The sequence below is a fragment of the Triturus cristatus genome, chromosome 6 (assembly GCF_964204655.1).
Source record: "Triturus cristatus chromosome 6, aTriCri1.1, whole genome shotgun sequence".
Taxonomy (NCBI): domain Eukaryota; kingdom Metazoa; phylum Chordata; class Amphibia; order Caudata; family Salamandridae; genus Triturus; species Triturus cristatus.
Window position 1 is genome coordinate 397305770 of NC_140589.1, and position 26662 is coordinate 397332431.

General features: G+C 43.7%; 1 protein-coding gene across 1 annotated transcript in view; it reads right to left on the reverse strand.

The window, feature by feature from the left end:
- The window catches only part of TDRP (testis development related protein), a 374369-nt gene that overhangs the window by 308828 nt on the left and 38879 nt on the right, over positions 1-26662 (reverse strand). The window contains exon 2 of the mRNA XM_085610804.1: positions 17411-17879. Within this exon, the coding sequence (XP_085466930.1) occupies positions 17411-17500 (90 nt within the window). The 5' untranslated portion in view covers positions 17501-17879. The remainder of the gene's footprint in view (positions 1-17410; positions 17880-26662) is intronic.

The window sequence follows — 26662 nt, forward strand, 5'->3', positions numbered from 1 at the left end:
GTTATTGTGGGTTTAGTATTAGGGGACATATAGCAGATTTGTGTTCTAATATAGGCCATTGTATATATATATATATATATATATATATATATATATATAGTACCCCTACATTTATATATTCACTTTTTAAGAAAATGTATAATATATATATATATATATATATATATATATATATATATATATATATTTTATATATAAAACTAAACTATGGGGTAACACACTGGTGTTACGAACTCATATGAATTGGATATTTATCCACACTGTTCTGGAATCATTCGTATCAGCCTAAGATTTACGTTGAGATGTGCGTGTATGTATATAGGAGATATATATATATACATATATGAAATTTGCAAATATTTCTTTCCCCCTTACTAAGATTGCACTTAATGAATGAATGGTGCTATCTTGTTTTTAAATTTTGTACTATCGCACTATATTTCAGTTTGTTATATAGGGACTGCACTTGTAAACAAGTCACTATAAGATGGCCGCTATGTATCTTTTAACAATGTTGCCTAAGTCCGCCTTTGACTATTATTATGAATCATGTGATGCATATATAGATTAAATGCCTCCATGGAGCACAAAAAAAGCTGACATTGAAAAAGCCAGTCGGCGAAACGAGTCTGTCAGTGCAAAGAGGGGGGAGGGGTCTGCACAATAAAGCATTGTTGCTTTGAAATTCTTTGTGTGCTTTCCATCTCTAAACGCTATGGCGTTTTTGGTTGTTTCGATATACATATATATATAGCAGTCAGTACCAGGGGCTTTTCACAGCATAACACAAATAGAGCATTTGTAACACCATTTAAGCCTAAATCCACCTTTCAACCAATCATGCTTCGTGACAATTTGGATGTCTATCATGAACTTGTTGTGCAAGACTTGAAGAAACTATATAGTGCTACCAATAAAGTCCGCCACAGTATAAATAAACAGAATTTATGTTACCATCAACTCATGAAGAAATTCGAGGAAAACACCGACATAATTGTGCGGCAGGCGGACAAAGGCGGCAACGTAGTCTTATGGCCACGGCAGCTTTACATGGAGGAAGCTGAACTTCAATTGTCTGACATAGCATGCTATAAAAAGAGCAACATCCATTCTGTCAAAGCGGCGTGGGAAGACCACTATCGCAAACTCATGGCTTGGAGAAGTGGGGGCCTGTTGACCAACGAGGAATATCGTTTTCTGAAAAAGGAACATCCTGTTATCCCCACATTCTACTTGATTCCCAAGGTGCATAAGAATATTGCCAAACCACCAGGCAGGCCAATAATTTCAGCCATCAATAGTGCCTTGGAAAACACTTCCAAATATGTGGATTTTTTTCTTCAAGAGTGGGTAAGGGGGCTCAACTCGTATGTACAAGACACATCTGATTTTTTGCGCAAAGTTGAACATATACCATGGGAGGCAGACATGTTATTTATGACTCTTGATGTAACCTCCCTGTACACGTCGATAAGACATTGTGATGGCCCGAAGGCGGTGGAGCATTTTTTAAACTTGAGACCAATAAGTTGTGTGTCCCATAACAAAATGTTCCTACAGATGATAACTGCATGCCTCGAGCAGAATTTTTTCCTTTTCAATAACCAGGTCTACCAACAAATCCGGGGCGTGGCCATGGGGGCCTGCTTCTCCCCCAGTTACTCATGCTTACACATGGGACTGTGGGAGGAGCAGGTCCTGATGGGCGAGGTCAAGGATGTTGTGGTTAATCATGTTGTGTTGTACCTAAGGTTCATTGATGATTTATTTTTTATTTGGAAAGGATCGAAACAGAGTGCACAGGCATTTGTGGATAAATTGAATATGAATTGCCTGAATTTACAATTCACATCAGCTATAAGTGAGAATTCTACATTTTTCCTTGATGTGGAGCTATATGTGCAGGACAGCAAATTGGTCACCAAGCATTTTAGAAAGCCCACTGCGGGCAACACAATTCTTCATGCCTCTAGCCATCATCCCCAGCATTTAATACGTAGCATCCCGTATGGCGAGATGCTGCATATACGACGGATTTGCAGCTCTGATACGGACTGCATCCGTGCCCAAGATGCCAGTAAACTTCGCTTCTTGGAAAGGGGTTATTCAGGCAAAATCATTGATAGCGCGATCAAGAAAACAAGAGGCATATCTAGATGTGATACTTTGGTCCCCAAACAGAAACAAGTTAGTGCTAGTGAGGATACTTTAAATGTGCAATCCAGGATTATATTAACTTTTAATCGACAACATCAGGAATTAAGGAAAATTTACTCCCGTAATTGGAACTTGGTACAGGGGGATCCCGTCATTGGCGATTTAGTAGCCAAAAAAACAGTTCTAACCTTTAGGAGATCAGTTTCGATGAGTAACAAGTTGGTTAGCAACTGTCCTGAACTGAGCACTCCGACAACCTGGATGGCACAAATCAAGGGTTTTAAAAAGTGTTCCACTTGCAAAGCTTGCAAATTTGGACAGAATAAAACCCATTACAGCAGTCCTTTTAAGTCTGAACCCACCCTTATAAAGAAGAGAACCACATGCAAGACAGAATATGCTGTGTATGTGCTGGAGTGTCCTTGTGGACTGAAATATGTGGGTAGCACTAGGTTACCGGTCCACAAAAGGATTCTCCAGCACATCAGGGCAATTACAGGGAAGGATCAGGCATATCCTGTCGCTAGACATTTTGAGCTATTACACAAGTGTAACCTCAAGTTTCTCCATTACTATGTTATTGACATGGTTCCACCAATGAAGCGTGGGGGTAACCGAGAGGGCAAACTACGCCTCTTGGAGACACGATACATCTTAGAGCTCAACACAAAAAATCCGGCTGGATTGAATGCTAGTGAGGACTTTTTTACCTGCTTGTAGGACCAGTCAATCACTCAATTAATGGGTATATTTATGACTTGTGTGTGGGGAGTGACAACTTCAAGTAACTAACAGTTCAAAGATGGGGATATCTGAAATCTGAGGGAATGAAAATGAAACACCTATTACCAGGAGTTGGTAATATTATATATGAATTTAGATCCCATACATCTTCTTTTAACTGTTTTTTTAAATTAAGGAAACTAACTGGTTTGCGCATATATATTTTTTAGAGGAAGGATTTTATCCTTTTGCACTATTTTGCACAAACTTTTTGAGTGGGTTATTTAAATTGTGGTTGCAACAATGGAATTATTGGCTAAATAACAACGGCCCACTTGGGCGGTATTAATTTATTCATTCACTTTACTGAATATAAAAGGATAGCCGGTTACTGAGGGAAATATCAGCTATATTTTGACCAAGAATTTTAGAAAAGTAATACAAACAACTCAGGGAGGTCTATTTGACACCCTAAATAAATGTCGCAAATAAGGACTTTGTGAAAATTGTAAATAATCTCAACAACAAGTACACAGTAACATAGGAAAATCTGTTTTTAGATATATTCTGGTTTTAAAGATTTATATATTTTTGTATGTATTTATTTCTATGTATTTATACAATGATTGATCTTACTGTGTATATACGTCGACATGTTGTAGTATTTCTTTTATGTCAAACAGGCTGCAATGACACCTGAAACTCATTTCCTGTTTACCACTTTAAATACCACTCGCACCGTCAGCAATGTGTCATGTGATCAAGACCCGAGTGGGGGTCGAAACGCGTTATGGCGGACAGGCTGGGCAACCAATAAAGCACTTTTGATTGGCACTAATCGTTTGGGTCCGCTTCTCGTCTCTGTGTTCGAGCGAAGCACTGGCAGTGGCGTTTTGCATATATATATATATATATATATATATATATATATATATATATATATACATATATACACACACACACATATACATACACACACACACGTAATTTTTTTTTATTTTTCAACAAGAATGGCAACAATATGTTTTAAAGGTTTATGTGGAATCTATTCCTTGGTGGCACAAGTATACCATTGGAGGATCATGTGAATGAGTACGAGTAAAGTGGATTGATTGGTTTGTATTCTGACCTGACAGGATATTAGATTCCAACAGGAGATTATACGATTACCAAGCAAAACGGCTAGACAGCTTTGTTTCCCACATACAACCAACACAGCTCCAAAATGCCATATAGCTAACTATATATGCGCTTTCAACAGCACATGCCTTCAATCAACACATTTCACGCACACCATCCAAAACAGACATACAACTCATTTCATTCGGAAAATACATGCTAAACGGACCTCCTGGCTTCCTCGTGCGCATAGCACATCGCTAAAGCCATGCACAGAATAATGCTGCCTCTACAGCAAACCACTACAGCAAACCACTGTCTGAAATGCACGCAATAGCCATTAAGAACAAATCAAATTAGTTCAAACATACCACACCTGCAGGCGTGCAACATTTTGAGCTGCACAGTAGGATAAGGATGCAGCTCGCTATAACACTCCCTCAGGCCATGCAACAAAAACTGTGTATGTTAGTGGAATTAAAACAAATGTCAAAGTCCTACTGACACACACTCTTACACATGGTACTTTAATACAAAATCTTTAAGGCTCAGACTCAACTGGGGTTATGCCGAGACTTTGCGAGCGTGAGCAGACCAACCCCGAAGAGAACAGTGCAGAGCGAAGGGCGCGATGAAAGCTGAATTCGAAGATGCAGTGGCTGCAGTGGCCACGGTCTGGAGGGGCTGAGTAGGCGAGACGCAGTGCTAGAGCCTAAAGGGCTGGGTCCCTGTAAACAATACTACTACGCAATAGTGCATAGCCCGTGCTCCGTAGTCTGAAATCCACGCTGCTCCCTGAAGCTTGAGCCCGTAGCCACTGGAGGGAGTATGCGGAATTAGGCGAGCCCGAGTTAGGAAGCAGGAGCAGAGGGCGCTGGACAGAGGAGAGATAGTGGTAGTGGTAGACTTGGTCATCAGACCGCTGAGGCAGCGTGGCAGGAAGCATGGGAGTGCACAGGCACTAGGTGGCCACCCGTAGTGAGCTCACGTGAGGGGGGGGGGGGGCTGCATACACCACTCCATGCCCCTATACACCTCTCTATCGCATGCATGTTTGCTTTGTTACCTGCCCAGTATTGCCTGCAAGCTTGCTCAGGGGTCCTCTCTTCAGTGCTTGTTCCCAGGTATTGGGGTTTATGCCTCTCATTTCTACGTCTCACCACCTCGACTTGGCCAGTGGGGTTGCGAGTCAAAGTGAGTTTTTGTAGAGTTGCCTATGCCGGTCGAGCAACTCTGGCCAAACTCCAGCTTAACTTCAATCCTTAAGTGCCTTATCTTACCTTTCATATTTTGGGGTCACAAAGACCTTGCCAAAGTCTACTAGCAGCTACTCTCAGTGCATCTAGCACACCAAATCGGAGCCACAACTTCTTTTGCTAAAGCTCTGTGTGGGGCCCCTCCAACGTGCTTGTGTCTTTTCCCTGAAATCACCAGGCTGAACAATAGATCAGGGAAGGTGAGGCAACGCTTACAAAAAGGACACTTCCCATTTGGACCTCCCGGTCATTGACCTTTAGTTTAGGCCTGGGAGTGAAATTTCGCTTCGCTTGCCAACTTTTTCACACTTCACGCTCCCCGCTGAGTTCTGAAAAACTCAGCATAGCGGAGCAGAGTTTTTCCCTCTCCCGCCACTCACCAACGTTAAGTTGGCGAGCAGGAGTGAGGAAAATCTTACGCCAGACCACCTCCCGGCATGATTTCTCAACGCAGGCGGTCGCAGCTGGTCGCTATTGCTCACATTGAGAAACCTTCTGCTAGCTATGAGGAAGCTGCCGCTGGAGTAGAGAATCTACTCGAGCAGCAGAAAGAAGCAGCGCCTTCTTGCACAGCACGTGGTGCCATTTGCACTGATTTTACAGCGTGTGACAAACAACCAGCACTAAAAATCAGCATGAGCAGCGGGACGTATCACACTCCACCACTTGCAGAGGTCTGCGTAGAGCTGTGGAGTTTTTTTTGTCACTTTGCAGAGATCGAGTTCGCATTGAGTTCGGAGGCTAAGGCTTGAGGACCCGAGACGATCTAATTCTTTAAGCTGCTGCTTATAGCCAACGATCAAGTATTAATGGACCATAAAGAAAGTGGGGAACTAACAGTGCAAGACACCTACCTTGAATGGTTTGACAAGGATTGCTGGGTAAAGAAGAAAGAGCTTAGTGCAGCCCTTAAAAAAATATAATTAACATAAGAAATACCCCCAGGGGGGCAAGATACAGCTACTCGAAGGGCCTATAAGCACTACGTAAGACACAAGAAGAAAAACCAGTGTACCAAGGCCTAAAAAGCTGGACAAGACGCAATCAACCTAAAGGACACAAAAAAGTTCTTGGAAATCATAGGCTGGGGCTGTGCAGGAACCACCAGGAATCTCGAGGCCAATATAAGCCATGCAATATTGGTGGAACACTTTGCTTCGTTATATCAAGAATCCTTGGATGCTGACTTGGAAATCACAGAAAAGGACCTGCACAGCGCTCCAAAGAATCAAGCCGTAGCATTTGCCCCCCTGCGCAGCTACCGGCATGAGGAAATTGCATACAGCAAGATGGAAATAGCCCAGGCCATCCAACATCAAAAATTGAGGAAAGCCCCAGGCCCAGATAAGATGCCAGTTGACGTGTTCAAGACCAACCTGGACGTGAGGCTGGGTCCCTTGACAGCGGTATTCAATGCCATATTGGCAGAAGGTGTGGTGCCAAACTCCTGGAGGTCCTCTGTAATAGTTGCAATTCATAAAAAAGGGAGGAGAGAGGATTCAACTAATTATCGCCCAAACTCATTATTGGACAGCGTAGGCAAAATATTCGGCAAGCTCACTCGGTTAGAGTCCTGGATGGAGGATAGCCACATAATTTCTCATCCCCAAACTAGTTTTTGTAAGAAGCAGGGCATAATCAACCACGTCCTGTGATTATACATAATCTGCTTGAAATATGTAGCTCTCTGAAACTCCCCGATCTTCAAAGACCTAAAGACGCTTTTGACAGCCTGAACCAGTCTACACTCTTGAATATCCTGGAGGAAATAGCTGTCCCCGAATACTTACTGAATTTGTTAATCAACCTCCACACTGGCAATACAATAGCAGGGAAATTCGGTCACAAAGGCGAGTGTATGGTATACATTCAGGGGTCAGGCAGGGCTGCGTTTTAGCCCCAGCCTTATTTAACATCCATACCAATGGCACTGGGAAGTCTCTGAACAATCTTGGCCTCGACGTACCTAAGCTGTTGAATGAGCATTTTCCGATCCTAATGTTTGCAGATGACACAGTCATCCTAGCACACACACAAGTGTCTATGCATTGGCTGCTGGAAGGCTTCGCACGTTTTTGCAAAAGTAGGAAATTAACAATCAATATACAGAAAACAAAGTTTATGAAGTGAAACCTAAAGCCAATCTAAAAATCAAACTTTAAGATCTACGGAAAACCAATAAAGCAGGTCACAACCTACGATTATTTGGGGATTTAGACAGATGACCAGCTCCACTGGGGTGCCCAAGTAACCAAGTCCACCGTGATCTAGTACCAATCGGCTGGAGCTGTTCGGAGATCTGCCAAAAATGTAAAAAGTGTCCTATTAAGCCTGCACTACTCACTGGTATTATACCCCAGCGCGCATCAAGGGATGGGACAATTCCAAGTCGGATCTTTGCGGGCGTGGATGTGGTTCTGTGGGCACTCTGGTGCATTTGCTTTGACACTGCCCCAAATTAGTGCGAGTTTGGACTACAATAATCGATGATATCGATGCAGCTTTCCAGATTCTTTTGCCGCGTGCGCCCGAGTACACCTTGCTAGGTCTTCCCCATCCCAAGTTTTTCCCGCTGAAGTCGCTAAGAGGTAAACAAATAGCGATGGCTTTGCTGGCAGCGCGACAGGTGGTCTTAGCGCACTGGGGATCGTTGATGGTCCCAGATCCTCGAGACTGGATCCAGAAACTTTGGTAACTCTTGGCGATGGAGCGGATGTTCCTAAGTGTGGAGGGGAGGGGCACGGACTTTCCAAAGCTGTGGGCTCCCTTTTTGCAGATCCTCACTAAAGATTAGAGGGAAGTCACGTGTCCGAAATATTTGCAAATCTTGCGCCTTGTACCTCTTGAACCTCCTATGCGCAGTGGGCAGCGACTAACTGGTTTGGCGACCCCTAGGTGGAGACATGAATGACAGCCTTGTCTGAGCTGAACTGATGCGGAGGGAGGGAGGGTGGGGGGATGGGGGGGGGTTTGTTTCTTTATTCCTGTTTTTGTTAGATAAAAGTGGTGCTTCCGTTTGCGCCTACCTGGCTCACTCTGACTTACTTTCATTGCGAGGTCGGCCTCGGGGATGTAGGCCTATATGCTGTGTCTATTTCTACAGTTTTCGCTCTGCCGGCGCATAGATGTAGGCAGTACAGCTGTGTATCTGTTTTGTACCCACATAATAAACATGGTTCATTCCTAAAGCCTGCACTAACCACATATAAAACCAAAGCGTTGGCAGCTACTTGCTATGGCGCCACAATTTGTGGTCACATAAATGTGCAGGTGCTTCAAAGAGTGCAAAAACTCCCACCTGAGGAGATTATTATACTTAGGCCTAGGAATCTCAATGGCAACACTCAGAGCCAAACTGGGAATGGCCTCTGTCGCTGATCACATTACCTTCCACCCAGTAGACCAGGGGATAAGAGTCTGGACTACTCCTGCTCTCCTAGACTTCCAAAAGAGGTTGAAGGATATCCTGGGAGGCCAGAATTGCAGCAGATTGCTTCGGCTTAGACATATAGAGCGCACCCTCAAGTCAATAGACTGCTTAGATCTAAGGTACAACCCAGAAAATATAAACAAAGCCACATTAATAATGGTGACAAAGAAATACTGGACGCATATGTGGCAAAAGCAAGAGGCTATGAAATGTGCCTGGTCTAAAATACCTAAAAGTGAAGTCCAAACCCCAGTGGGAGCCATTCCTAGATCTGGTTTCATCACCTGAGAAAAGGGCTTGATCAGCATTTATAACTGCCTTGTAAGGTTGTCTATGGTATTATAAATGCCCATCTCTGGCATTGATATACCTTATCCCAGGCTCTGTCTTACATGGATACACTTTAGTTGCCATGGCACAGGTAAAGCCATTGAGATAGCCTAATATTTTAATTCCAGTTGTCCTAACTGTTAATCACACTTAGCACTTTACTTGCTCTCTGCACAGCTATAACACCTACACCAGGCAGTTTATATCCTATAGAAGGTTTGCACAATAAGTTGATTGGCCGCATCACTTTAGCAGGCACGATGTTTTTATTCTGACTCTTTTCTGCACTGGAGTTGCACCTTTAACTCAATCGTTCCGTGCTGCTGTTTTGTTAATACGCGCCTCCTTCTAGAAACGATGCACTTTTAATAGCTGTGTAGTGGAGGACGATAGTCACATGAATTCCTTGGATTAACCCTCTAGGTTAACTAGCGAAGCTAAGTAGATGAACTGTTAGTTTACCGAGGTGTACTAATCACCTAGTTCGGAATTCATATTAATGGGTGCACGAGGGAAGCCCACTATTAATAAGAAACTATGCTTCGAGGGTGGTCTTTAGACAATTGTATCACATGGAGTATGTAATGATTTAATATTTTACATGTCTTCATGTAAGCTGTAACGAGTACATTGCATGCTCAATTTTTTTATGGCTCTATTTTAAAGCTGAAACAATAAATAAAATGAAATGATTCAAACGGTTATTCCCACTCTTTAACTATCGCAAACATTTTCTAGAGAATATGCACTGGTAGACACCACTAGCGGATCATGATGATACTCAAGATTACCTTTACTCGGATCACAAAGGAGGTATTACCCTGACTCCAATTAATGAAAACTCCAAAAACCGAATGGAACAGGCAGCCATGCTCTGAAAGCCCTACAGTGCCAACCAAATGGTACAGGTAACATAACAAATGCTTGCAACACGCAGATAGCAGGTTCTACAACTATCAAGCTATAAAGTACCGCAAATTGTGCCTTTAGGTTAAGGAGGGAGGGTTAAATACCATTGACAATATGTACTCCCACTCAACCACTATTGCTTTTAGTTTTGTATTTCATCACACGGTCTCTGTAACACATAGTACAGTACTCCGTTTAAATATATTGTTTTCTTTTTCACGTCCCTCTTCAACATTTTATCTTAATGCATTAAATATTGAATAAATATTTCATTATCAAAATTAATATGAAATCTTTATTAATCAGATTGAGACCCTTGTGATAAAAACTATGGTCCCGAACAACATCAACAATCCCCAAAATACAGTGAACAACCTATTGCTTGGATTCTTAGCACACTGCGGGTCATCAATGCCAGGTAAACCGAAAACAAGAGGTTGACGCACGTTGTGGTGGCTACTGCTCCAATACGACCAACTAACTACCTTTTTAGGGACTAAAAACTTTCAGTTCGAGTGCTTTACACTCAGCAGGGTTCATGCCCATTCTTATCCACAATACACTGAAACCAGTAATTAAATACTATTCACGTCACGGACCATCAACACAAAAACTCTGGAAAGTTGTTTAACTCTACACACCAAAAACAAGTGGGAATTAGAACCAATAAAATTAAATAAAGATTCCATGCCATTCACCCAGGTACAGAAGGGCTCTGTTTACTTACTTCCAGACTTTTGTGTTTGGGCACTACTTATAGACACGTTGTGGCCTTTGTTGCAAAGTGATTGATTGATGTTATGCAATGATAAAAGAAATTGAGTTTGAGCGGGAGTATTTATTGTCCGTCAACAAGGCCAACTCATAACTTTAATAATTCGGCGGTTTATAAAATAATACATTTCACCCTCACTGGCTTACAAAAATGCAACTCTGTGGCTAGCAGTTATCTTCTCTCTTCTTTATTCTCTATCATTTCCTTTTTCACGCACTCTTATGCTCTGAACAAGACAGTGGATATGGGGACAGCCAAACATATATACCATGTACCTGTACTTTTGACAAAGAGCCAGTTGGGCTGCCACCCTGTAACGAAAAACCGATGATAACTATATGTGTAAAAATCAATTAAATAAGTATATTGAACTAAAAAAAAAAAAATAGCTGGAGGGTTTTTCAGACTTGTAAGGCACAGCATAACACATCCGTATGTTCCTAAATAGTTTTGCGCTTGTGTGACTCAGAATCAAATTTTGTGCTCTTTCATAATAGAACTGCAAAAAAAAAAGTCTTCTTTTCCTTATCTGACTCAATGCATAAATAGGGATTTGTGCATGCGCTAGCATTCCTTTTATCACTTCCCTATTGGATTAGGACATAGCAGGACCGGCTTTAGGGCAGTGGGACTGATGCAGCGGCACTGGGCGCTGACCAGTGGAGGGGGCGCCAAACTCAGGGGGGCGGGGGGGCTCTGTCTTTAGCAATAACTTAGGACAGGAGAGATGAGGGGCACTTATGCCCAGTGGTAGTGAGGGAATCCAAGGAGGTGGTCATGGGGTTTGGGGGCGCCAAAAAATGATTCTTGCACCGGGCGCCACTAGTGCTAAAGCCAGCCCTAGGACAAAGACCAATTTGCATATGGTAGGTCTCAGTCTAGAGTGGCATAGTTATTTTAAAAACAAATGGACTGGTATGCGGCCCGAGGCAATCACCCATGGCTGAAATTAATTCTAGCATTCCTTCCATCACTTCGTTGTCTGTGCACAGACACTCTCAGTACTGACAGGAATGTCCAGCTAAGGATCCCATGCTCACTGTGCCACAGGAGTCGAGTTATACCACATTGATGAGGCATAAGTAGGTCAAAACGGATCTGTGTTACCATATGAAGGGAATGTGGCCTAGCTGTTCAGGTTAGATGGTTCCTATTGGAGCTGGACCAAAACTGATTTGCATATGGTTGGTCTCTGTCTAAAGAAGCAGAGAAGCTAAAACAATGTACTAAAATGTGGCCCCAAGCCTTCAAAAGTGGCAGATAATAATTCATAGAAAAGCAACAGGAGCATAAACCCATAAACCTCGTTGAGATAGGGTAATAATGTAAGAAACAACAACTCTCAACTGGTATCATTCAACAAAGACAGATCAATTGCATGTACAAGACATTACAGTTGAGATAAGGATGACTCAGAAAGGAATAAATTAAGAAAAGAACATATTGTATTGAATCAAAAATTTACATAGAGATATATAAACTTAAATAAACAAATTGATGGAACAGTTGTAACAGCACTGTACGCAAAAATTAATATAACATAAGGACAACCCGGGCTTGTACTTGGTACTTAAAGTGTACGTGACACGAAGACGGCGACAGAAGTGACAAGGTTAGATCAGCAGGGGACGGCGCAACGTGAAGTGAAAGTGAACAATGGAACAATAATTACAAAGGTTCTAAATTCAATTTTTACAATGGAGATAACTATACATTTATTTTAAGGAACCATAGGGCCATCAATTGAGCTGAAAGGTCGGCGGCATTTCGATCCGGTTAAATTGGGATCATTATTAACTGGGTTGTAATATTCACAACAGTGCTATACAAGAAAAGGAAAAGATATAAATTACGAGAAAAGGAGGAGAATAAGACTAAAAGCAAAGGACAAATGGAGGACTAGTATCTTGGTTTTTCTTTTAGTCATTTACCTGTCTATTAGAATGTCTAGGGAGACTCTTTCTTACTCTGAGGATTATATCCAACGACTTATTGGTGGCCCTTCTCTTCTTTCAGGGCCCCATCCCTCTACTACCCCTGTTTCTACCCCTAACTCTTCCCGTCTACTATTGGATAAACTTGAAAAATTGAAGAAGAAACAAATCAGAACTGATTTGCATGCCCGTATGCTTACGGAATATCTAAAATCAGGTGTAATACCACTTGGTCTAAAAATCAGAAACATTCCAGCTATTTTCACCCAAGATCCTAAATTCCGGTTAAGTTTCAGCCACCTTGCTACCACTTACTCACGCCACTGGATGGTGTTGGGCATTGATACTGCAATAGAACACAGTCGACTGGAACTTGAGGAAATTGCTGAATTGGAGAAATTGATTCTAGCAGACACCACTTGTACAGAGGCCAAAAATGAGTGCCACTATTTCTACCTTCAATACTTTTGAACTAAATAAAAAAGTCACTAAAATACAGAGGGATATTAAATCTTACAGTGTTGATAGTACCTACCCTTATATTCGGGAAGAATTTTACAACACTCCATACACCCCACTCAGGACACGCAATATGTAACCGGATCGAAACGCCGTCGACCTTTCAGCTCAATTGATGGCCCTATTGTTCCTTAAAATAAATGTATAATTATCTCCATTGTAAAAATTGAATTTAGAACCTTTGTAATTATTGTTCACTTTCACTTCACGTTGCGCCGTCCCCTGCTGATCTCACCTTGTCACTTGCGTCGCCGTCTTCGTGTCACGTACACTTTAAGCACCAAGTACAAATCCGGGTTGTCCTTATGTTATATTAATTTTTGCGTACAGTGCTGTTACAACTGTTCCATCAATTTGTTTAAGTTTATATATGTCTCTATGTAAATTTTTGATTCAATACAATATGTTCTTTTCTTAATTTATTCCTTTCTGAGTCTTCCTTATCTCAACTGTAATGTCTTGTACATGCAATTGATCTGTCTTTGTTGAATGATACCAGTTGAGAGTTATTGTTGTTTCTTACAGATATTAATTCAAGCACTCCTTCAATTGCCTCCATTTGTGGCTGAAGCGGATTCATTGGAAGAAATAAAAAATCTAGTTACACATACATACAAATGGGAAACTTAGAGAGGAGTCAGAGAAATATGGCAGTTGAAAGGGGTAATGTGCATGTGTCTGGGAACGAAATCTGTGAAATACAATTTGGCCCTGCTACCAAACTGAATCACGTTCTCTTACACAACTGTGTACAAAGCACTACTATACAGTGAAGACACAGACAATTATGTTTTACGTCACAGCAGTTTCAGAACATTAAATACAACCCTCTGAAATATCATCTGCAATAAAATGTTGAAGGTCACAGTGCATTTCAAGAGAAACATGTTTCTACAAAAGAAAAGAAGTGTTATTTCACAAAGACATAATAATTTGCTACAATTTATTGGATTTATTCACAGGTTCTTGGAAAACTCATTTGAATTTTGTTATCAACAGTCTTATAGTTATTTAGGATTGTCTACAGAATATGACTATACTCCTCTAATTGTTATGAAGCCACCCATTATGCACTCATCCATCAGATGAAAGTTATAAAACTTAGGATACAGACTTTCAGTAAAATAATTAATAGGGAACAAAATACGTTTGCCAAATGTCAACATTTGTAGTCTCAAAATCCATTGCATGTTTTTCCGATGTTTCCGTTTACACCTCAGTTTATCATGTATGGACATACAACCAGTGGTGTCGGCCGGTAATTATAGCAGGGAGGGGGCGGATGGCAAACAAACGCACACACTGCCTCGGAGGTCCCAGGAGGGTTGGGCCAGCTGACTTTCCTCATTGGAAGAGCTTAGGTCAGCCAATGAGGGGAGGCAGCAGTTCCTACTCGTCACAGAGCGGGATGAGGTCAGTGTGTGAGAAGGTGTCAGTGATTGACACTCTGCCCTGGGCACTTCAGGGCTTATAACTGCAGCTCCCAGGTCTGAGGCCTCGAGGTGCTTTGCCAGGCTGCAGATGTCACGCTCACAGGAGCTGTTACGTCTTCAGTTTGGCAAAGTTCAGCTCAAGCAGCCAGGAGCCAGCGCATTTAGCACGTCTAGTTGCTGACTTCCTGCCCTGAAAATAAAGACTGTCAGACTGACCTTTGCTCAGCCTAACAGACACTCTTCTTTTTGTTCAAAAGGTGAGGGGCATGGCCACTTTGCCCATTAGATTGGGCCGCGGCTGCATACAACACAATTCTAACAAGCTGACATCCCTGCAGAAAACAGTTTATACATTCAAAAAGTGAGTTTATGGATCCCTAGGCCTTTAAGTAAAACCTATATTTAAATTGCCAAACACCACCTGGGAAAATCGTCATGCACTCCCTTGTCACAAGCAAGCTGGACTACAGGGACACCCTCTCTGCCAGGATCAACAAAACTCATGAGAAGGTTGCAGACCATTCAGAACTCGACAACCAGAATCACTCTCAACCTTACATGCCGCACTCACACCACAAGGAGCTCACTATACACAAAACAAGCACAAGTCGCACTCCTCAGCCACACTCTCAAGGCACTACTTAACACTGACCCAGCATAACAAAAAAATTGCGTTTGGAAAGTTTGCAAAAACAAACACCTCCACTCGTCCAGATTCCTACTTAGACATCACACACATATGTAAAACCAGATCCAGTGGTCAAGTCTTCTCCTACATCGCTCCTAAAGTGAGGAACGACGTGCCGCTCCACATAAGAGCCCCATTCTTGATTCTTGCAAGAAGCTGAAGACCTGGCTTTTTGAATAGTCCCACTTGGCCCTAAGTTTGGCTAGAATAATACCGGCTCAACTCCAGCATATCCTCTGGTGTGATAGTGCACTCTACAAATATGCATAACATTACATTTAAACAGGTCATTAGTATGATCCCAATAACATAACCTAACACAAAGCTCGAGCTTTCATTAAATTACGTTGTTAAAGTCTGGATTAAGACAAAACATTTACATCAGAGAGGATTCTATCGAGCTATATACCCATGGCTCTAGATGTTGTTCTCTGTGTGACAGGGACTGGTCAGCAATGGGTATTCACATATAGTGAAGCAGCAGTGATTGTTCATGGTCTTTCAGAGCAATGGTTGATTTTTGCACAAAAAATAGGCAGCAGTGGATATTCTAGGGGAGGGAGATAGAGTAATCTAAGACTACAGGGGCAACCTCAGTTATCCGTGGGCACTGGGGCTAAATTATAATGTTCATAAGTTTATAGTCAGTCATTGTGACCAAAAGTGTGAGGGAAGCAGACATAGTTATCCACAGATGGGTGGGGAGCTGTGAGTATCCACATGGTAGAACAGTTATTTGTGGAGCTTGGGAGACAGTTGTAGCTATCCAAATGTGAGCCATAGCTAACAGCAGGGCTGCATGTTGAGCAGCCATGAGTTCAAGCGAAGTTAGCATACAAATATTAGTGGAGTTAAAAACAAGAGCACCAACTGAAGTGGTGGTTGGGTTGCATCCCTGCTCAGCCTACACTCTCCAACATCTTACTATCAGTGCTGGAACGCTCTTACAACATTGGTTGTCAGAGGACAGGACATAGCGGACAACATAACAGAACACACATGGCTAACGCTCCAACACTAATTTGGATGTGTGCTTATGCAGACTAGTAAACTATGGCTAGGGGTGTCATGAGCTCATCTTACTGATGCCAAAAGATAAAGTGTTCCGAGTATACACAGACTGGTACTTTAAAGCACCGTGTGATGAGTGTAATGTATTCCACAAAAAGTGATGACGGCTACCTGGGTACTTATTGATAGTGTTTGACTCTGGAGACAGTTTAGGCCACAAGAAGTGATGTGTTGTTCTTATGGTGTGGCTGCTGTATTTGGTCTCATATAATGGTGTGAGACACCCAAGTCATGAGGATTGAGACTTTAGTGGTGTAGCAGACCATTTTAAATTAAATACACTAAGTTATGTGGCGTGCACTTTGTGGCAAAAAGTGTTTTGCTGGTTACTCGGCATGTTGTGCAACATTCTTTTGCAGTGTCGATTGCTTGTTTTTGCTCATACTTCATGCACTGGGTTTTCTTTAAGTTTGCGTTACTAATGTGTATGTGTTGTCAGCACGAATGCTGAGTTTGTTGTGTCTGTTGCCCTTTGTTAAGCAGGAAAGAAGTGTCGTGCCCTGAATTATGATGTGAGCTATATCAAAGCTTTTCAAAACCTACTTTTATAAATAGGAATGAACATAGCACATACTTGAATGCCCTAATGGTCATAGAAATGGAACAGTTTAGATATCCACAGAACTGGGAGAGCGATGATTATTCTGCTCACAAGTGAAAGCCGCGATTATGATTGCACAGCGGAACAGCAATGAGCTAGATTAATATTGCCATGCCATCGTTGAGGGTTTGTTTTGGTAAGATTTAGGGCAGCGTGGGAATTTCGACAGGGTCTGAAAACACACAGGCCACTGTTTGGGAGTATGAGTTTTGTGACAGAAAAACGTAATGGCTGTATTTGATAATTTGCCGGCACGGATATTGACGTGCGCAAAAGTTTAGGGTGGGGGTTAAACAATGGGAGGTAACATCCGACAAAAAGAGAGATCGTAGGTCCCCCAAACTCTGAGAGTTGGCATGCATATTGGGGTTACATGAAAACACTGACAGAAAGACGTTCTGGGCATTTACAATGTAGACATGTGACACGGCGCATTAGTACCACCAGAGAGGCGCCAGCACTTACCTGCGGGGTGAGGAGTGCAGGCTCCGGTTGCGGGCTCTCTTCGTCTGGAGTATCTTCTATTAACACACGGCTCTTGTTCAGTTTCCACATTCTGGGCGGGGATAAGGAGGGCTAGGCAGATAGCAGCCCCGGGATTCGCTCAGGATTGTGGTGACTTTCTTGTGGCAAATACTGCTAAAACAAAACGGTTTCAGCGGGTGGAAAGCAGCTCGCTGACCTTTCTCAGTAAAAGGCACCGCCCCCTGAACCGGAGACAAGCAGCCCTCCTCTTCCCCAGTAGCCCCCCTGTTCCGGTCGTGCTTCTGTAGATGGCTTCTCACAAAGGTATCATGTGAAATCGCGGCGACGTGTGGTAGCCAGCGACGGGACTCTCCACGTTTCGATTCGAATACAGCTCCTCGGCAGCAGGCGGCAGCGGGCAGCTCTGCCAGATGGAAGGAAATGCGGAGCAGCTGTCTTGGGAGGAGACCTGCAAAAGAGGGAGGAGGGAAGAGCAGAGGATAATAATCAGCCGGGCATCAACGAGGTCAGCCGACAGACGAGCACGCTGAAAAAGTAACATAGCGGTTTAGTTTTGTACAGTTTATATACACCCCAGCATTTACCGATTTAATCGAGATACGCTCTATTTCCAGGCGAGACGTGGCTTGCTCACGCTTAAACATCCTCCACGTCAATAAAATGAATTAGAAATTAAATTTCACCTTTTTTTCTAACTCGCGCATTCCTAGTTGGGGTGTATGCAGATGGTATAACTCCCACCAAGAATACGCTGTGTCAGTGAGTGAAAGGCCTACGCTAACGAGACGTCTCATTCTTGCTGAGGGAGGAAGGGGGAGGGGCGGCTCCGTTGCCCAGCACACCCTTCACCTGGGTGTTTCTCGTGCATCAGTGGGCACCAGTCGCAAACTCACCACCATTTTGGTTTTTGGCAGCCGCCACTGACCTAAGCAGGTTGCCCAGGTAACCAGAAAGGGCGTCTGGTCTCCCACTGCCTGCCTTCCTTCCTTCCCTCTACCCTCCCAACAAGCAGCTCACCGGAGCACGAGCGCCGCGCCAACTAAGCCCGTAAGCAAAACTCAGTGTGCAGGCACCCTGCACTTTTAATGACAGACTCCTTAGTTCAGAGGAATGCGCGCCCGTTCTGTGAGGATTAGGAAGTGTAGGGAAAGATCGACCCCGGGGCTACTGCTGGTTTCTAGAAAGCGGTATTTTACAGTCGTTTTCAACATTATCTTGTTTGTTTGTTTGTTTAATTTTTTGGCCCGTCATTAGCATCTGCTTTTTGTTTTTTAGAAATGGTCTGTAGAATAAACATACTTGCTTAAAGGGGCTTCCAGACAGCCATCTTCATCCATTAGTGTTATTGTGTAATTGATATTTTAAATCTGCTAGCTTTAGCATGTGGTAACGGGTCAGCCCACTTCAGCTATCGGTTAACGTGACTGTGACCGATGGCATTCTGAACACCCATACACACAGTGGCTGCTTTCAGGGCCTACTATGGCAATGTGTTGCTTTTTGATAACCAAAACATATTTTTGCCTTTAGCTATTTTATTTACATTAGCGAAGGGCTTGAAGGGGTTTGCGAAAACGTGAACTTTTGCAAAAACCATCACATTACAAGTATTAACATAGCCATGAGGCGGGGGGAGAGGGGGCATTGCCAGACCTATTGGCTTTTGCCAATGCTGGTTTTATTACAATTTATAATAGCCTATGTTGGTCTACGATTACCTTACCTACTGATGCTACGTTTCGACAGTGATTGTGGAGAGATCTGTTGTGAATACATACATTTGCATACCTATAAACTCACCCTCATTTCGAGACTGTCACCTTCCTTAAACTCATCCCATTCCAAACAAGCAATATTTAGTCCACATGCGTCAATGGAATCACTGCCCTCAAAACCTTGCTCACCAGCCAAAACAGGCTTCAACGCCATTGACTCACCCATCAAAAGCACTAAATATTGCCCTCCTTCGTAACTCAAAAGTTTGCGAGTAAGAGCCTGAATACGAGTGGCTCCTAATATTCCGACCCATGCGTAAAGTCGTGTTTACGCAATGGTCCGAATAACACGTTTTAAGGTATTTAATGCATAAGATAATCATCAGATGTGTTAAATACCTCATCTTCCTTGCAATGCAACAACGGGAAAACATACGGTATTCACCGTAACAGGCCGATTTTGTTACGCTAAACTCGTAATAGGTGTTATTTATCACATTAGATAAATAACATACTCTCTGGTATCGTTATTTATCAGGGGCGATACATAACGTCTTCGCTCGTAATCAGGCCCTAAGTGTTTATGCAGGTCTCAAACCAATTAAATATATAAAATTAAGCAGTATATGATGACTTGTTTTTTCTTTTTACAATCCAAAAGTCATCTCTCCTCGCCCTCATTTGGAGGGTCTCACCTGCTTTGGAATCATTTTCATCCTCCTAGCATGTCTTGACTGGGGCCAAACCTCCCTCACCCCCCTAAATAAAAGGTTCTTCTCCATTGACTTCATTGGTTTTGCCACAAGCACCTGACTGCACCTTTCTTCAAGACTAAATTGGTTGAGAGTTATACAAGACCATCAAATACACAGGGGCTAGCTATAGTGAAGGAGACGCAGTGGCATAAGGGAACAAGGTGTGAGGGGATCTCGGCACCCCAATTATGGCTTTATTTTACTACCCAACTGGGGAAAGGGCTTATTTTTTATGTGCACTGGGATCCATGGCATCTTTGGCATGCCACTGCAAATATATAAAAGAGGTGCTATTATCCAGCCACTAAGACACCGTTGAAAGTTTAAGAATCAAAGCCACGTTGAATGTCAAGCTTTGTGCCTGTTTCTCTTGTGTGTTCTTCAAATCCTACAGGGTTGTCAAAAAGACAATATTTTACCTAAACACCAGTTAACACATTGGGAAAATCAACAAACACGGGCAATTTCTCCTCCTCAAAATATTCATTCAAGACAGCAAATCAAAGACAAAACGGCTTCAGAAGAATTGTAGCGCAGCCTCAACTATTCTAAGCAAACAGTTGATGAATTGCTATGTTTAAAAAAGGATTTATATACAAAATATTATACAAGTTCTTCTTGCTGCTTTTTCAGAATCTAAAATTATGCTTCGGTTTATTTACCGGTAATCTTAATTACTCCAAGTCCATGTCTTCCTCGCCACACTATTTATGTAATGAGCTTTAGTCTCCCTACAGAAACTCCCAAGTTAAAAAGTTTGCATTGTAGCCTTCCAATCCTCCAATATGGCAGACATCCCCCTACCCCTATACTATATGCCATAAAAAGGAAGTCCACCCTATTTACATCCTGTTTCCAAAAGCCAGCAACCAAATAATGAAGCCATTTACAATTTGGATGGGAAGGATGGAAAACTATACTGTGGGGAGGAAGACCTGGACTCGAAGTAATAAAGATTACTGGTAAGTAACTGGGGCATTGCCTCCTCATCCATATTCCTTGTCATAGTATTTACGCAATGAGCCAATAATAAAGCAATAATCGGATTCATTACAAAGGCAATGAAAACACATACCAATGGCCATAATTGAAGTACAGTTTAATACAAAAGAGTACAATATGTCTCAGCACATATACATTACACCATACTTGAGTGCAGCGCAGAAGTAGCAAACGCCATTGACGCCTCCCCATCAACTTCCAACTTATAGTCTTCCATTAAGGTATGAAGAGTCGTCCATGTGGCCACATTGCAGATCTCCCCCATGGATACTCCCTTAAATGCAGCCCAAGAAGCAGACACAGATCTAGTAGATCTCCCCTGAAACCAGTTCTTCACCTGCTGACCCTGAGACTCATAAACCAGCAGAATCACCTGGTTAATCCACAGATTAAGTGTAGAGTTTGAGGATATCAACCCATTCCTCACTCACCCAGGAGTCACAAAGAAGCTGTCCACTTTCCTGAAATTCTCCGTCCTGGCCAGGTAAACCAACAAAGCCCATTTCACATCCAAAATATGTAACAAAACCTCCTCCTCAGACTGAGGATCAGGAAAAAAACACACGGTGTACCACCTTTGCTGATCTGTGAAAATACGAGGCAACCATAGGGATAAAGGCGGGGCGAGTATCAAGACCACCTTATCTGCCAAAATCTGCGAAAAAGGTACAGACCTTTTGAAAAGACCCCAACTCACCAATCCTCGGGGTAGAAGAGATGGCCACCAAAAACACTACTTTAAGGGTCAGGATTTTTAAATCACAAATTTCTAGAGGCTCAAACAGCACCCCCTGTAAGGCTTGTAATACCAAAGGCAAATCCCAGGGTGGGCCCGTCACCATAGGCCTTGGTCTTTTTAATAAAAAGGATTTCAACAATATGGACACCAGTGGCTCCAGATGATCAAATAGAGGATGTTAAAATGCGCTAAGAGCCACCCATTGAGCCCGAATAGCGGAAGTGGCCAAATCCAACTCAAAGCCATCCGACAAAAAAAGCAGCACTTTCATGGGTTGCACATCAACAGGAACCAAACCCATCCTCAGACACCATGCACCAAAATGTGCCCAATGCTTGACATAAGCCTGCAATGTAGAAGGGAAGCAAGATTGTTGAATCAAATCAGCCAACTCTATAGAACACCCACTAGCCATCAGAATCAGCCTCTCAACAGCCAAGCCTGAAGGTGCATTGTCTGCAACATAGTAATTAGGAGCTGGGGACTCATCAGGGGATATGTCTGACAAGAAATCTCCCAAGGCGGCAGAACTGCCAATTCCAACAACAGAGGAAACCATGGGCGCCTCTGCCACCCTAGAACCACCAGAACCACAAAGGCCTTGTCCAACCTGATTTTCCACAACACTTTATGAATCAACAGAACTGGGGGAAAAGCATACAACAGGTCACCGGCCATGCAAACGACATTGCGTCCACCCGCCAGGCAAGAAATAATCGTGCAGAAGCGTGGCAGCTTGGCATTCTCCATTGAGGCGAGCAAATCTATCCTTGGAAACCCAAACTTTCTCTGCAATTGCAGGAACACATCCATCATCAAGGACAATGAGCTCATCAAAGGAAACAGTAAAAGCGCTATCCTTCAAAGAGGGGCGTCCCCCTTAAGCACTCAAACCTTTGCACTATTTTCATATGTTTCCTCATTTGATGATATTCGTTTGAGTCGCAATAACTGCGAGTATGGCAGGTGTTTTTTTAAAGAAGGTTGATGAAATGATGAAAAATGAAGAAGATTATTCCTGTCTGTTGGTTTGGTGTAAACCTCAGTCGTAAGTTGTTTATTGGAAATCTTGACAATGGTGTCTAGAAAGTTGATTTGTTGGGTATTGATCGATGCTGTGAATTCAATCCTTTCATCCACTTCATTAAGTTTGGTTATAGCTTGTAAAAGCGATTCTTCCGTGCCATTCCAAAGTATGAATATTCTGCATGATTATTTACTCTTTAAACTCATTTATGTTCACTTTTCTAGAGCACATTACCTTTTTCATCACACCGTAAGATTACCATCACACATATAACTCAGTGCCTTGACTGACACATCCTTTATTTTTCATTTTCAGAGAGCTTTTTGCCCCCGAAGAAGGGCTACGGCCCGAAATGCATTGGGCTAACGATAAGTTGTAACATGTTGAGAAGTATAAAACGTCAATGATTTAAGAATAGTTCAATCTGGATTAAATGGACTAAATACGGTTCATTGACATGTTTCATTTTTGAAAATATCAAAATTGAGTTCAAGACAAATAAAACTTTATTTGCAAACAATTTCAAACACTTTATTTGGAAGACAACGAAACAAATAAACTGTATTTTTTGAGTGGTTAAGGGGGACGCCCCTCTTTGAAGGATAGCGCTTTTACTATTGTATATTCATCCTTGCTCTCAGAAGGATTAACCCTCTAGCACCATCGACTTTACACAAAAAGCAAACTTAGTTCATACATTGGAGTGCGTTTGTGATTCATTTTTCTTGACTCATCAAAGGAAACACATGACTGAGCCTATCCGCTACCCAGCTCTCCATCCCGGGTAAGTACATTGCAGGCAGAGTCCACAGCTCCTGTTCTGCTGTCTGATGAACTGCACCCTGAAGCCTCACTGGTGATTCACATACCCCATGACCACCCTGTTGTCCATCCGGACCTGTACATGATGGTTCACCAATTGAGGGGCAAACGCCAGGGGACCCAACTGAACTGTTTTCAGTTCTCAAAAGTTGGAAGAACAAGCAAACTGGACCCTCAGCCATTTCCCCTGTACTGACAAATCCTGTAGGGTTGCACCCGAGCCCTGCATGCTGGCATCTATGGTCACGATTATGGAGGGCACTACATTGAAAAGATGCCCCTGTGACAGATTCACATTGTCCATTGTGAGGCAGCAGACCCAGGGACGCCATTCTTAACGGCCATCGGAGAACGACATTGACCGAACTCTTCCTCGAGCGGGGATCGGACTCCGGGGGTCGGGTTTCGGGAGGATACGTCCAGAAGGATAGCCACACCTCTACCTGTCGTGTTTCCTTAGAGCGAGGCGATGAGATGTAAGTAGGAGGAGCTGACCCAGGAAGCAGTGGATCCCAACCACTGAAAACGGACCGAGACCAGGAAGGAGGGTCGTTGACCAGCAAAGGAGTAGAGGCGTATACGGAGCAGAGCACAGAGAGTGAAGACTGGAGAGAAGTGCTAGCGGAGGAGACAGACGAGCGTTGGAGTGAGGAGCGATGGTGTCCACCGGAGGAGGCTGGAGAGCGGCCGCAACTCAGGAGAGTTGCGGCGGAGCCGGTGAGTGACGGTAGCTCTGGGGAAGGTGCGGGTGGGCACGAGGGTGGTGGGAGGATGGTAGAGACAGCAGGGCATAGGTTAGAAGAGCGGGAATTCCGCTAGCACTTGTGGCATGTTATCCTTCCTATATAAAACAGCACAACCCTGAACACCCCTCTTTCCTCACAAACCCCCCCCCCCCCTTGATTTTCAACATCACACGTGGATAGGAAGACGCGTTATTGTTAACATCCGCACCTTCCTTAGTCCAGGTTTATCTCCCGCACATGGTATATACTTTGTGCGACTTAGCCTGACTAGACAACACACCTTTTGGTGTAGGTGATGGGTAGCTTTTGAATCCCCACCCCATAGTCACACGTTTACTGACGGCATCCTTCTCTCCCTTCTGCATGAGCCTCCGGGGTGAAGATAACCAGACGGAAGAGCCGAATCAAGCATCGTTAAACCCCACCGACAAGACGGAAGAAACTGATCAAGCACCATCAAGCTTCCACCCAAGACCACAGAAGACGGACCAGGAAGAAGAGGGAGTCCAAACACCCGTAGTAAAACCAAAGTCCTTACCTCCAGACAATAAAACCCGTCCTCTTGGAAAGTACATTCAGCCTCAGTGTCTGTTTATCCGACCCGCCCTTCCACAGGTGGTGTCAGAAGTGGGATCCGCCGGAGACATAGAGGCTGCACTTGCCAAGATGGCTGAAAACCAGGAACACCTGGGAAAAGTAATGGAACGGTTTCTCACCGTGGTAGAAGAGGACCGGGGCAAACTGCAGCAAGTAATATCGGGACAGAGCCAATCGCATGGGTCAGCCATGGACAAAATCACTGAGGCCCTGGGATATCAGAGGGGACACACTACTCTTCCTTCCGTGGTCCTACAACAATATGTGAGTGGAGAAGACCCGGATTATTTCTTTAATAACTTTGAGACAATGGCTACAGCGGCTGCCTGGCCCGTGGACAAATTGGGACAATATCTGAGGCCCCTCCTATCCGGTGACCTGAAAGCGGCATATCAGACTGCGACCGCACAAGGAGTAGTCCAATATGCCGACATCAAGCGATGCATCAAAGAGCGATTGGGGTGGATGATGAGTCCTATCGGATAAAACTGCAACAAATAAAAGGACCCCAAGAAACCCCTAGAGCCCTGTACTTCCGGGTAAAGGATATGACAGATCGCTGGCTGAAGCCTGCCACTACCGACAAAGAAGGGATCATGGCCAAGATCTCCTTGGAACAATATCTGTCCTCCCTTCATCCACCTATACAGTGGTGGGTTCGACAACAGGCCCACCTCACTCTGGAAACAGCAGTAGAAATAGCCAGTGCCTACAGTCGGGCCCAAGAAATCCAAGAGTGGCGAGACGACCCTTCATGGAGATCTGGTGGAACTAGGACCCATTGTCCTCCCCATCTGCCCGTTATCAAGAAACCCGAACCTGTCACCATCATCCCCGGGACTCCAGTGTTCCGACCACCTCCTGTTGGCCCCCAATGTTTTAACTGTGGAGGGTTGGGACATATTGCCAGGTTCTGCCCCCAAAAAGAAGAGCCAATGGAGATAGGGATGACCCGAAACTATTATTGTTCCCCCTCTGGAAAAAAAAACACCCCTGTATCACTGTAGAGTGACTGTGAATGGACAGCCCATCATGGCTTTGGCGGACACAGGTTGCCACCAGAGTGTTGTAAGACCCCAGGACCTGGAACCGGGGATCGGACCCATTGACGGGACCGTGGCTATACGTTGTGTTCACGGATATACGAAGCAGTACCCTACTACCAGAGTACAGATGCAACACCAGAACGACGCGGGCACCTCTCTGAAGGTGGGACTCAATCCCAGTTTACCCGAACAAGTAATTCTTGGGAATGATTACCCAAACTTACCTCAAATGATAAAAGACGCCCCAATGAGAGATGAAGAGTGGTGGACCACAGCACCCTTCTCCGGAGAGGAAGACCAGGAGTGGCCACCCTCCAAATGTCGGAAAAGCAGAAAACAAATGAGGGCGGAAAAAGGGAAAACCTCCACGGCGTTGCCGGTCTTGCGGGAAGACAACCACTGGGAAGCAGATAGGAACTTTCATGCCGCTCAACGGGAGGACCCCGTGCTATGGGAAGCCTGGGATACAGCCCTAGCGAACGAAGATCCACTACATGTAGGTCCCTATTTCTTTATTAAAAACGGGTTGTTATACAGAAAAGGAAGTCCCACTCTAAATCCCCAACATTGATCCCGGGCCCATCCCGAGAAACGGTTTTATTTCTGGCCCATAGCCACCTGTTAGGGGGGCATTTCTAGAATGAGAAACCCCCAAAACAGATCACTGAACGCTTTTACTGGCCTGGCATATACCAACAAGTAAAAAGTTACTGTTGAGAATGTCCCATATGCCAGAAAAACAGTAGGTACCGGCCTCCCCATGTACCTCTTCGTCCTCTCCC